The sequence below is a fragment of the Scardinius erythrophthalmus genome (genome assembly GCF_964197995.2).
Source record: "Scardinius erythrophthalmus genome assembly, chromosome: 13".
Classification (NCBI taxonomy): Eukaryota; Metazoa; Chordata; class Actinopteri; order Cypriniformes; family Leuciscidae; genus Scardinius; species Scardinius erythrophthalmus.
Genome location: NC_138233.1, coordinates 20003035 through 20017412, shown reverse-complemented (window position 1 = coordinate 20017412; position 14378 = coordinate 20003035). Strand labels below are relative to the sequence as shown.

The window sequence follows — 14378 nt, the reverse complement described above, 5'->3', positions numbered from 1 at the left end:
TATGTTCACAAACAAGTCTTATAGAAACAGAAACATGTATTCTCATCTATATGTGTGTGCTGTAAGCTGTCATTGTGTGATTCATATATACCGCATAGCGCAAATAGCTTACAATTTTAAATGCTGTTTAAACTTTAGCTAATGTACATACATATACAGACTGAGTCATTGGCAGTGACTGAACCCGTTGTTCTACTTAGAGTTTTAAGTAAAAATCTGCCACGTTGTGTTACAAGATTAGACTGAATAAACTAAAGTGACAGCAGGTGAGAATTGGGTTGGCAGGTTTACACTTGCCTTCAGTCAAGGAGAGCAACAGGAGGTCCGTGAGGCTGTGTGGAGAAGTGTAAAAGAGAGGAGCTGCAGATGTGTTAAAGCAGTCACACTGAAATCAGTATAGGGGAAGCTGGTGGTTTAATCGTTCAGGAACGCTTTAAAGAGAGGTGTGATTCAGGACTAGGACAGGATCTTGATTATTACCATGCATATATAAAAGAAAAAGAAATAAGATAAACTAAAAATCTTTGACATTTAACAGACCGTTTGATATTAAGGGCCAGATTTACTAACAGTTCACTCTCGTGTAATGTATGTTTCATTCATACTCGAAGCCGGAGGGCGCTCTCTCACAGACAGTACAAAACGTATTCATAGAAGTAATAACCATGATGCATTTTATTTTTCAGGATTCTTTGATGAATAGAAAGTTCAATGAACAGCATGGATTGAATTACATTTATATATTGCATTTATTAAAGCATTTATTAAATGTAAAATTTTTATAACATTAGAAATGTCTTCACTGTCACTTTTGATCAATTTAATGCATCCTCAATGAAAAAAGTATTAATTTCTCTCTCTTTTCAATCTTACCACAAATGTTTGAATGGTATCATGGTTTCCACAAATTAAATTTGAAGCAGCACAACATTTATAATAATAAAAAATGTTTCTAGAACAGCAAATCAGCATATTAGAATGATTTCTGAAGGGTCATGTGACACTGAAAACTGGAGTATGGATGCTGAAAAAATTCAGATTTGATCAAAGGAAAAAAATACATTTTACAATATATTCACACAGAAAACAGCTATTTTAAACCTTTGTATTTTTCTTGTAAAATTTGTAATACTATTTCACAATATAACTGATTTTACTACATTTTTTATTAAAGGGGTGATATAATGTCCTTTTCACAAGATGTAAAATAAGTATTTGATGTCACCAGAGTGTGTGTGTGAAGTTTTAGCTCAAAATACCCCACAGATATTTTTATATAGCATGTTAAAATTGTTACTTTTTGAGGGTGAGCAAAAACGCACCGTTTTGTGTCTGGCCCTTTAAATGCAAATGAGCTGCTGCTCCCCGCACAGAGGGTGGAGCTACAACAGCTTGTGTAGCCTACTTTTACCTCACACACACATGCACTGAAAATTTCTAAAACTTTTAGCGTTTTATGTTCACACCGGAGTCAGAAAGATGGAGAGACTCAAGAAGAATTAAGTGACAACATGTAGAATGCAACAGGACATTTCTGAATGGTTAGTTGATGAATTTATATTGCTGATGTGAGTTAACTATCTTCTAGTCATTGATAAGCATATTCTGTCATGACAATCTATAAATCGCGTTCCCGGGGGCGGGGTTCATGTAAATTTTAGGGTTGGTGATGTCACTAACCCGGGAGGAATGTCCTGTAGTCCCTACCAGCCGTTTGTAGTCCTTAAAAAACGATTTCTTTAAAAGCAAATATCTTCCTTTGCTTTGAACTTTGAGCATTGTAACTTTTCAGATGTTGTTTATGCTCAAACAGCAACATTACACACTAACTAAAGTTAGAAAAGTGAAATCATAATCAACCACCCCTTTAAATAAACGCAGCCTCGGTGAGCAGAAGAGACTTATTTCAAAAACATTAAACAATTGTAATGTTTCCAAACTATTGATAGGTAGGTACTGTATATTTTCTGCCTTATTCTGTGATCATTTTTTTTTTACATTGTATAAAATCCATGAGGACTTACATTAGTGTTTGCAGTACATAATACATTATACATTAGTGTTTGTAGTACATAAACCATAAAATATAGGGGGAAAAATATATACATTTTCAGTCCAATGTTATATATCAAAGAGAGATAAACTACAATTCTTCTTTTAATTTACTTACTAAGGTAATAATGGATTTAGAGGGTGACAAAGCTGCAGACCCAAAAGAGCAACTATGGCAAATATACCAGGGCACTACATACAGTATAAGGCACTTGAAGACCCGTAAAAGCATGTGGAGGTCCTCTTTACCTGCACACTAGACAATGCCATGTTTTGGTTTCAATTTTTTTTTTTGGCCATTGGTCCTAGCAGCATGAAAAACAAGTTTTATACAAATTCTGGATGGATATTAGAAAGCGCACAACGAGCGCTCCCTTTATAATTACTAAAATGCTGTTACTCATCTTCATCGAGATCTCTAGCACTCCCGTAGAACCAGGACTATAAATAATGATAAATTAGTAACTTAAGCCTAAATGTTTCCAATTTATGCAAGGAATACAAAAGCCCCGACATGGAGTGGATATAGATATAGAAAGATATAGAGAGAGAGAAAATTACCCCTCAAAAAAAGTCAGTAAGAAGCTTTCTCTTCCCGACTGCGAGTGGAGGTTTATTATTCTCCATTTTCTAAAGCTAAAATTATCTTTAACCGGAATAAATGATTGTAAATGAATTCACAAAATTTACCGTATCCATTGCATGCATTTAATCAGATTTGTCATTATTATTTTTACTAAAATAAAAATATCTGAAGGACCCCCCTACAGTAAGTCTATTTTTTACTTCTTATAGGGGGTCCCTGATACCTTATGGGGGGTCCAGGATCCCCCCAACCCCCCCCCCCTCAATTCGAGCACTGAATGTGAGCACAAAAGCCCCTGCAATAAATATAAAACACAAAAAAATACAGTGCAGTGCAGAAGGTCCTTCACTCTGCTCCAATCCCCCCTGCTCACATCCATTATTATAACCATGACTTATTCATGCTTTCTCTGTTTGTGCAAACATTTGCATAAATAGCTCCAACCTGATCCCGTGAGCGTGATGCAACTAAATGAGGAAACAAACAAACAAAGAGTCCATCTAGACTTTGTGCTGTTAGCGATAACAGTGTTGAATAACGCAGTTTGAAAGGAGCAGCTGACATGAGAAGCGGGGGTCACCCGAAATGTAATTTCAGAGCTCATCAGTCCTACTCATGCCGTTTACACAGGTGGGGGTGAAGGTGCCAAGCATTTAAATTGCTATACACAGTTTGTGAAATGAGCAAGCCAGCCGTATAATATTTTCACATTCTACTAAGTAGGGTTATGGACGTAGCAGTGATTTAACTGCAATAATGTTATGTGTTTGAGTAATACAATATACTGTAGCTGGCATCACAACAAAGGACATCACTTGCTAGACTGGCTAATGGTCTCTTGTAGGGCTGGGTGCTACACATACATGCAGTGTCATGTTAGAAATGCATCACCCAGTAGAGGTCTTGCAGTAGGTTATTCTGCTGCAGTATAGTATTGAAGTATTTTAATGAAGAAATCAGAGTTGCATTTTATAATGTTATTTGTGCTTTTTAAAGTCACTCAATCTGTTTAATAATGTGGAGCTATCATTGAATTGTTATTTTTTTATATAAATCTGGTTTGTACTCAAGTTCAAAATAAAAAGAGAAAATTCAGCAAATCTAGGGAATCTAGGGACAAGGGAAATGTCTTTAATTTCTTTCAAACTTTATTTTGTAAATAATTCATTGGATTATCCAAAAGTTACATTATTATTAATACAGAATGTGTTAATGTATAAACAACATAATACATAAAAAATAATGGAATGCAAGTAAGTTTGGCATCATTAATACTTCGCTTTTATGCACTAAGGACACGTTCAATTGATCAGAAGTGACATTTATAATGTAATAAAAAAATTATATTTCAAATAAATGCTGTTTTTTTTTTCCTGAAAAATGTATCACAGATTCCACAAAAATATTATACTGTTTTCAACATTGATAATATTAAATTAAATTAGAAAATTGTGTTTTTTTTTTTTTTTATCAAATAAAGGCAACCTCAGATAGACTTTCAAAAACATTAAAGGAACACTCCGACTTTTTGGGACTTTAGCTTATTCACAGTATCCCCCAGAGTTAGAGAAGTCCATACATACCTTTTTCATTTCTGTGCATTCTGTAAGTGTTATTTGACGCACCCACCGCTAGCCTAGCTTAGCACAAAGACTGGATGTAAATGGATAAGGTAGCATACTAATCCCAATAAGTGACAAAATAATGTAAACATTTTCCCTATTTACATGTTGTGATCTGTATAGTCACAGCGTGTACAAATAACAAGGCTATATGAGACAGAGACCATTTTTAATCGTATAAATACTGGGAACTATATTCTCACTATAGGCATAGGAGCACAGCTACTTGGGCGGAGTGATTAGCGCAGCACACGAGAGGCCCTGTTGATGGTTCTGTAAACAAAACAAACGTGACTAACTAGCTAGTAGCGAACGTGACTCGTGATCATGGCTGACTTTAAGGAATTGTCAGAGGAATTTTACTGGGTATCAAACCAAGATCCAGAACCATATAGTTTTGAGCCAGAATACACAGACGAGGAGTTACAAACTTTGGAAGCTGTAAGACAAGATACAGCGAACACCCATGATTGTAAACTATAAATTTACTATCTAGTAATTGCTGACTCTATTACTCCAACTCTGAGCGAACTCTCTGCTCCTCACCACAGGGCGTCTCTGCGCTAATCACTCCGCCCAAGTAGCCACTCCGCCCAAGTAGCTGTGCTCCTACGCCTAGTGAGAATATAGTTCCCAGTATTTATATGATTAAAAATGGTCTCTGTCTCATATAGCCTTGTTATTTGTACACGCTGTGACTATACAGATCACAACATGTAAATAGGAAAATGTTTACATTATTTTGTCACTTATTGGGATTAGTATGCTACCTTATCCATTTACATCCAGCCTTTGTGCTAAGCTAGGCTAGCGGTGGGTGCGTCAAATAACACTTACAGAACGCACAGAAATGAAAAAGGTATGTATGGACTTATCTAACTCTGGGGGATACTGTGAATAAGCTAAAGTCCCAAAAAGTCGGAGTGTTCCTTTAAAAATCTCTCTGACACCAAACTTTTAAATGATGATAGTGCAAGTTATTTTACATCATGGTAACAGTAGTTGGGAATTCAATGAAAAAAAAAATGTTTATACACACACACACACACACACACACACACACACACACACACACACACACACACACACACACACACACACACACACACACACACACACACACACACACAAACACACACACACACACACACACACACACACACACACACACAAACATCACTATGTGATATACAGTTTCCGAAGTACACAAGGACATATTAAACTTACAGGTTATGAAAGTTTGGCTGGTAAATAACAAATGTTAGTGTGCACTGAGGTTTGAGTATGTGCTTTCGAGGATAAATACTGAGAACAACTTGTTCTCGGTTATTGATTAATTATGATAGAGAAACAGGCCTTAGGGACACATTTCACAGTAAGAATAAGACAGAAAAAAGAAATGGGGACAAAGAAAGAGGTTAGGATAGAGAACAGACAGAATTCAAGCAGATATTGATTGGGGGATGAATTTGAAGATGCCGAGAGAGTGCAAAGGAGATAATGGATGTTGAGGCAAGCAGTGTAACAGTACAGGAGAGAGAGGAGAAGTCGAAGAGAGAGAGAGAGAGAGAGAGAGAGAGAGAGAGAGAGAGAGAGAGAGAGAGAGAGAGAGAGAGAGAGAGAGAGAGAGAGAGAGAGAGAGAGAGAGAGAGAGAGCGACAGAGTCCGGTGTACTTGTGGAGTGACAGGGGTTTTGATTATAGACACCACTGCTGATCTAAATCTCCATCTAATGTGTGTGTGTGTGTGTGTGTGTGTGTGTGTGTGTGGGGGGGGGGGGGGGGGGGGGTTATCCTGATTCTGATCAGGGAAAGTGGACTGCACCCAGTGCCCCCATACTCTTAAACAGAATAGTCTCTGTAACACAAACTGATCCCAGAACAGCTTGTATTCCTCCTAAACAGTGGCTCAGATGTCCTTCCTCTTTTAAAGGGATAGTTCACCCAAAATGAAAAATCTTTGATCATTTACTCACTTATGTTATTCTAAACTTTCTTTGTTACATGGAACACAAAAGGTTTAGCAGGAATGTCATGCTGCTCTTTTCCATACAGTGAAACACACATTGAAAAGGTGCTTTGAAAAAGTATCCTACAAGTAGTTTATATTACATGTGCACAACATTACACATCATCTGAAGCCCCATGATAGCTTTCTGTATGAAATGGACCAGATTTTAAGTTATGATGAGAGATTTAAAAGATGGTAGAAGAATTTGCTAAGTGTCTCATATAAGTCACATGGACAACTTTTAGTACTCCTATGGTGCTTTTGGTGTCATTTTAGATCAGGGTTTCTCAAACTCGGTCCTGGAGGGCCACTGTCCTGCACAGTTTAGCTCCAACCCTGATCAAACACACCTGAGCAAGCTAATCAATGTCTTCAGGATCACTAGAAACTCACAGCTAGGTGTGTTTGATCAGGGTTGGAGCTAAACTGTGCAGGACAGTGGCCCTCCAGGACTGAGTTTCAGAAACCCTGTATGGTTGACAATCTCTGTCCACGTTCACGTTCATTGTATGGAAAAAAGCAGTGTGAACTTTCTGCCAAACATCTCCTTTTGCGACCGACTGAGGAACGCCATAATTTTCATTTCAAGGTGAACTATCCCTTAACCTTCCATGGCACGGTGCTTATGAACACATTTCATAAGATAGCCATGACTTTCTTTGCAAATTCAGTCACGTCCAAGCAAAGCTTCAATCAGACTGAATAATATATCTGCAGTACTCCAGTCTGTCTCTTTATAAGCCTTCCCCTCCTTCACTTTTTTCACTCGTGTCCTTTTGTTTGCAGCATGATCCAGACAGATAAAAATTTACCACAAACAGACACAAAAAGATTCCCCATGCTCAACTCACTCTTGCTCCTCAGAGACTCTCTACAACTCTATACCACACAGAAATAAGGTAGTAATGACCGTGAATATAAACCATTACTGAATAATTGATTAGGCACATGTTTGTCAGCAGCAATGGCACTGTATCTATGACAACTAACTTATCCATCAATCTAGAGCTGCGTTCTAGTGATGCGTGAACAATTCATATGTCATCCAGCACAGCAGTGGAGATGAGCGCATTTGTGTGTTAAGTTTTATTTATTTAAGCTTGAGGTGACTGCTGATGGCTTACCCAGTGATCTGAGAGTCTGAAAAGAAAAACACTTTTACAATCACATTTACAACATGTTTGGACAATCTTATCACTCTACAAGATTTCCAAAACACTCCCAACATAAAGGCAATACAGCATTCAGACACATACAGGACCGTATGACAACCCAGCACATCGGACCCGTGTACCCATGATCATTAGCAGACATCAGCAACCCTCATGCATCTGAAAACACCTGACAGAAAGAGCGAGATACATAGGAAAGAGAGATAAAGAGAGAGAGAGTTCAGTTCCTTTTGAAAGCAGAAACACTATCATTTGAAAAACAGATTGGCAGCAGTTAAACAGATATTCATCTAATGTAGAAAGATGTGTGGACCTGATGTGGGGGGAGGGGGATGTCTGAAAATGGGTGCAGGGCTAAAGAGAAGAAAAGAAAGAGAGATATAGAGGGTAAAGGGAGAAAGAGACAAGCTGTATTCAAAAAGGGGAGGGGCTTGTGGGAAGGGTGTGGTGTGAATCATCATCATCATCATCATCATCATTCACTCACTCATACTGAAGGGTTAGTGATAAAGGGGCTTTATCGAGTGGATGTTATTCATTTGCAGGGCTCTACACTGCAAGCATGTTATTAAAAAACTAGTGATATTATAGAATGTTAATTGGTCGCACCACTGTAAGTGACACTCGGAAATATAATACAACAAATATAAGCTTATAATTTATTTATATTATCTATATTTCTATAGTAAAACTTACAGGACAGTGGCACATAAACATTAGTCAACAAAACATTGAATGCACCTCAAATTTTTGCCTGTGCCTCTAAAAAAATGAAATAAATTGAGTCTAGAGCCCTGGTTTTAAAATAGAAGTGTGAAGCCTCAGATCAGGTAGAGTGACATCATCAGTGATCTGGTAATCATTGGTGAATACAGATCTGAAGGATCTTGATCACAAGTCTGTATTCAGCACAGACATACACACATACACACAAACAGAAAAGAAGGAGAGTGTGTCCTTAGGGCATTCAACATCACAGGCTTCAAGCAGTTTCTACAAGATACACAAGCCAGATGCTTTTAAGAAAAGGCAAAAAACTAAAGTAAGTTCAAATGAAACTTAAACTTATGTAAAAGATACAAAAGCATCAGCAAAGTAAAGAAAAACATGGATGTGTTTCACACAAACCTTCGGGATCTGAGCTGTCTTTGAGGGTGACTTGCTTCAGTGGGCAGCAGAAGATTTCGTGACACTTAGCACGAAAAGGGGAGCCTTTACCCCTTATATCCGCAGAATGGATGGAATCCTGCCGCAACATAATGTACTCCTGGGTACCTGGGGCAGCGTCATCCTGGACTGCGGTCGGGCCATAACAAAATGAACGCAGGGTTAGAAAGGGAGAGAGCGCTCAAAGCAACAGAACAAATTCAACACAATGAGAGAACTACGCAAAGAAAAGAGACAAAGTATAAATGGCAACAACAAGGTTATGATAAGCAACAACAGTAACAAGATTAGCAGAACACATATAATAACTTGATATACAGAAGAAAGAGGAGGAGAGAAGGTAAGAAGATAGAAAAGAAAAGCTTAATACACAGTAGGACTGGGCGATATACCAAATATTTTCAATACATTTCCGAATGATTTCAAACTGAATAAAATGATCAATTCATGTGAGTTTTCCTTTCCTAAAAATGTGTCATTACAATAATTTCACAATTATTCCTTTTCGCACCTTGTGTTGAGAATATTTATTTATTGCTGATTGAGATTTAGTTAGGATGTTCAACTCATTTTAGTAAATCGGTTCAAATGGTCTATTTCATATAAACCATTCAATGATACATTTGTGTAATCACTCAAACGTTCTCAATACAGGATCTGAGTGACATTTTTGTGTATGAAAATGTCTTGGTAGATTTTTTGCTGCATGACTATGCATTGGTGCATATTAAAGAAAACTATTTTAAAAAAGGGAGGAATTCACCATTTTAAACAAAACGGTTACAAATATTGAGTAAATGACTTTAGTTACATCACCCAGCCCTAAAACACACTACATCACAATGATTGAAACAATATGACAGCAGTTAGTTAAGCATTGGGATCTGGGATAAGGTGGTAAAGTAGAGCAGGAAGGGGATTTGGAGCTCTTCTGGCTCTCATCAACTGAAATCCAATATTTCAGAGGGTGATGACCAGACTCAATAGTGTGTGTATAGACAGAGCCATCATGCAAACTTACACACTTGTGTGGGATCAAGATATATCAAGGGACTATTTCTAAAGTGATTTCTTCAGTACTGAAGAAAGTCAACCCAGTGAAAGCATGCATCGTCTTCCACTACAGGCATCTTCTACATCACACATGCACAGAGGAAGCACTTCAAACTGTATATGGGACTTTGCATACATCCAACATGCATTTATGAACAGCTGTCATTGTTCCGGTATTGATAATGAGCTAATGAAGTGTAATGTAACGTAAATCGTGAGAAGGTAGGCATCTGTGAAGCTTTGACTATGTCCATAAAAGCTGCTAAAAATAAGACCCTTAAGGTTTGTAGGATTTTTTCAGTTAGCCCCTGCTGATATTTGGTAGACTACACCATTCTGGGGGAAAAACATGGTCATTTTAAAAAGTGGTGTGTAATTGTGATATTATTTGACCTTGACCTCCGAACCTCTCATACCGTAAGTGCAGGCTAATGCTCACTCACTCTATTAGTTCAGGCACATACTGTGAGAGGTTAATATAGGGTTTCATTTCCTGGTGCTTGCAGAGTCTATTTTTCCCTGAGATGAAATGTACTAATAAAGTTCAGGCTGCTGGTCAGGCTAGCATCTCTTTTTCCATTGTCATTATTTGAGGCCAAACACTTCTACTGCCAGCAGAGGTAATATTTTTTTCTCTCTCTCTCTCTCCCTCCCTCTCTCTCTCTCTCTCTCTCTCTCTCTAGGTACTGTCTTCACTGGTAGGTTTAAGTACACAGAAGTTTAAGTACACACTTGGGGTCCAATTTACTTTGGTATGAAGTATAGGTGCGCTGACAGCCACCTTCTATTTTAAGCCATGATACTGTATGTATTATACTGGAGACTGAAGTCTAACTCTTGATTTTCTTCTGGTGAAGGAAGTCAGTTATGTGGCCTTTTTTACAAACTTTTAATATGCCATAGGAATATGTTGGCTTTGCGGATGTGTTTCCCACTCTAGTTCAGTCATACTGTGACCGAAATTACTGAAAAGAGACATTAATAAGCACTATATTACATGAGGACTGTCAAAATACAAATATCATTGTGGATTAGTGCAAAACAATTAGTCAATCAATTATCAACAATACATTATAAATATTTTAATGAGGCATTCTCATAGGACTAATATTAAATTATTTACTCAGAAATAATTATAATTAGGGATGTGCCCGAAGCCTAAATCCAAATTCGGAAAGGCACTGAAAATTAATTACGCATTCTATGGAGCCTCTAAAGGGACATGTTTAGGCTTGATGTGGTAGTCGGTTACATTACAGTACATCAGAATTCACTTTTAATGTGAAGATAGTAAGGAGAGATGACTGACAGGATGATGCCGGAGGATTTGGTGCGCAACAGATCCTGAGAATCATTGACAAATATCTCGTCCTGTAAAATGTCTAGTCAGTACCGCCGCTCCCTATAAACAAAGTACACGTGATCGCGAATTTGAAAGTGATATATAAAATAAATAAAAAAACGAGCATGCATTCAAAAGCGATTTCAATACTCTGCATATTAATAGCGGCTCCCTGATGCCTGCAAATTATATACAACATAATTAGCCAACTGTATAATTGCAAGAGAACATGAAGAACTGAAATATATTTTTTCCTCCCATCTCATTTTTTTTACATCACCATATCCCTTTAGAGAGGCTCCATAGAATGCATCATTTCCTTTCCAAACATATTATTCAGCTCCAGGCATGTCCATAATTATTATTAAATAATATATATATATATATATATATATATATATATATATATATATATATATATATATATATATATATATATGCCAGGTCTACTACGGTGTGCTTTTTATTTACACAACCTGAAATGGGGGTGGGGGTATTCCCTCCAGAACACAGTCTCCTTTTGTCTCCAATGCATTTTGAAGGTCTTAGTCCATCAATGGTTATTAATAGCCATATTAACTGCAGCCCCATAAACCTCAATTAAAATGGCTTATTTAGGACTGGACCGTGCTAAAAGAGTTCTTTACGACTTGGAGCTGCACAACGTGCCTAACCGTGATGGAGAGTGCACGGATGGGTCACAGGAAGCCTGATGGATATGCAGCCTGCCGTAGCTCCGCCCTCCCTATCAGCTGGGCCTTCAAAATGAGCTGTCAGCCCGTGGTCTGATGGGACATGATCTACAGCTCATGGTTCTGCCACCACTTCAGCACTGCGCTGATAAATGTCCCTGTCCATGGTGCTGAAAGCCAATAACTGACACTCCAGAGAGGAACTTGATGGGAGAAAGGATTTAATGACACAGAGTGCATAACCTTCCTCTGTTTACATCACCTTGCCCCTCAGCCCCCGAGTTGAAGGTATCATGTGTCACAAGTTGGATGCAAAACGACCCTTAATCAAGGGAGGCAATAAAAGTCAAAAACTAAATGATCGGCGATGGCTTAAATAGCCCAGAAGTGTACATGGGTTACAGTTACACTGCATGTCAAAGATCAGAACATTTAATTTACAATGGCCTCAATGCACAAAGGCTTCAAGGACAGGACTGACGCAATCAACAGCTCTGAATTATGGCCCTGCTGCAGTTTGCACATTTAGGCCGAGAGCTCGCAGCAGATTGAGGTCATGAAGTTTAAGCAGAAAGACAGATTTAGAGGTGGACTGTATCAGTTTGTACAATTCAAATGAGGGGAAGTCAGAAGCAATTTCAATCACTCTCATTCTGCATGAAACGCCAGTTAACCGTCTGATGGAAAATAACACAAGAACATCACCATCAGCTGCTCCAGCAGCCCTGGGGGAGCGAGCGCTTAAAATACCAGCACTTTAAATATCATGTGTATCTGAGTCAAGACTTCTTTTTGGTCTCTTGGGATCTTCTTCCACAGCTTTGAGGAAATGGATTTAATTTTTATTGCTGTGTCATTCTGAAGCTCCTGGAGCTGAGGTGAAATTGAGCTTTTCTTTACACCAGTAAACCTCTTTTATTCTGTACTTAAAAACAGAATCCATATTTTCCCACTCTTTTAAATGCCTGAGAGCAGTCAACATGCAACTGTAGAGGGTGGAAAAGGGTTATTGTGAAAGCAGGAGTTCTTTCTAATGATTTGATGATCTGAAATGTGTATAACTCAATTTAAATCTGATAATTAAAATGCAAATTAAATGCAACAAAAGAGTAACAAGAGAGTTTGTGTGTCACTAAGAAAGCCACTTCTGCAGCTTTACGAAACAAGCTGTAATTTAAAGGGGCCTATTATGCCCTTTTTCAAAGTCTTGATTTTGGTTTTGGGTATGTTCTAGAATAAGTATTCATGCTGGATTCTTCAAAAAACACATTATATGTTACAGTGCATTATTGCAGCTCCTCACTTCCAAGTATGTCTCAAACGCCCTGTTTAGTCCCTGGGTCAATGAAGCCCCTCCTTCCAAAATACTAGGGAACACTTCACATAAATCCTGATGTACTTGTTACATCATAAGAAGGATGGTGTCTACGCTAATATTAGTCTCTCTGTTTATCCCGAGGTTTACCGCAGTCTGCCGGATCCAAGCCGTATCTGATGATGTACCTGTGCCTGGACACGACGACAACGCAGTCCTGAAGTGTCAACTAGGGTTTTCTGTTAGAACGGTGTCGTGTTAACGGCCCCTAAGTTAATACCTAATGATCTTCGCAACGGAAGTGAATCAATCACTCGAAACTAACTTTAGCTGGACAATAACTCTAGAGCTGCTGTAAAGCCAAAACAATCTCTGTTACTGTAATTTCCTATTATCACTGTAAAGCTACTTTGAAACAATTAATATTGTTAAAAGCGCTATATTATTATTATTAATCACATAACATACATTTTTGTGTTACATATTTTCACATTGACTCTTTAAATGAATGTAGAAACAACATAGTATTTATTTGAAATATTTCATTTTGAATTAGTGGCCGATGCCGATATCTTAGAGAGCAGGGTGGCCGATGGCCAATGTCAAGCCGATAAAATATATATACTTTATATTTATTTGAATTGAATTAATATTTAATAAATGAATATAGCGCAGGATCGTCAAGGGTTTAAAGTTTGTCGATAATGCATCTCTAAGGAAGCTAAATTCATTCATTCACTTGGACCGACCGTCATGCACAGAGTAACACATTCATGCAGGCTTCAGATGTGCACTTCAGAATATCTGGCAGCTGGATTCGACTAAGTCTGCAAGGTTTGTGTAATTAAGTGTTTATTATTTGTATAAATTATATTAGCATAAAAGCATGTAAAAGCAAACGCTATAATACTTTTTCGAATACAGTTTACTTTAACAGTTCTATCTAGTAACGTAATAGACAAAACTGTTAAACAGAGAATGAAGACAGAGAATGGGAGAATGGTGTGCTCAGAGGTTGCCATCATACACAGTAAAAGAAATGGACACAGCGACTCCATTGGATTCAACGAAGAAAAGTGAAGTCAATTAGAAGCTCTCACTTCCTGATGGCTGAGCGTACTGCAGACTCAAACTGAGCTTGACGACGTAGATGTGACGTGAGCAACCTGTCTGTCTTCTAGTAGCTGTGCCATGAGAAATCTGAATCATTTCCTTCCAAAACTTGCAGAGATGGAGAGTGTGATTAGGAAGTGTCCATGAGTTTGGAGCAGGAGCAACTTTTGCTAAGTATTCTGATTAATTATTTTGTCATTTTGCCTCCACGTCCCCCCGATTGCCCGCGAGCTTCTCCTCCTGTCCATACGGTA

At 38.0% G+C, this 14378-nt stretch overlaps 1 protein-coding gene across 2 annotated transcripts in view; it reads right to left on the bottom strand.

The window, feature by feature from the left end:
* fgf13a (fibroblast growth factor 13a) overlaps nucleotides 1-14378 on the bottom strand; it is a 125015-nt gene that overhangs the window by 58171 nt on the left and 52466 nt on the right. Inside the window, exon 4 of one of the 2 annotated variants that reach the window (XM_081383590.1) lies at nucleotides 8571-8738. The exons of the other annotated variant lie outside the window; for it this stretch is intronic. Coding sequence (XP_081239716.1) covers nucleotides 8571-8738 — 168 coding nt within the window. The remainder of the gene's footprint in view (nucleotides 1-8570; nucleotides 8739-14378) is intronic. 2 annotated transcript variants of the gene reach the window in all.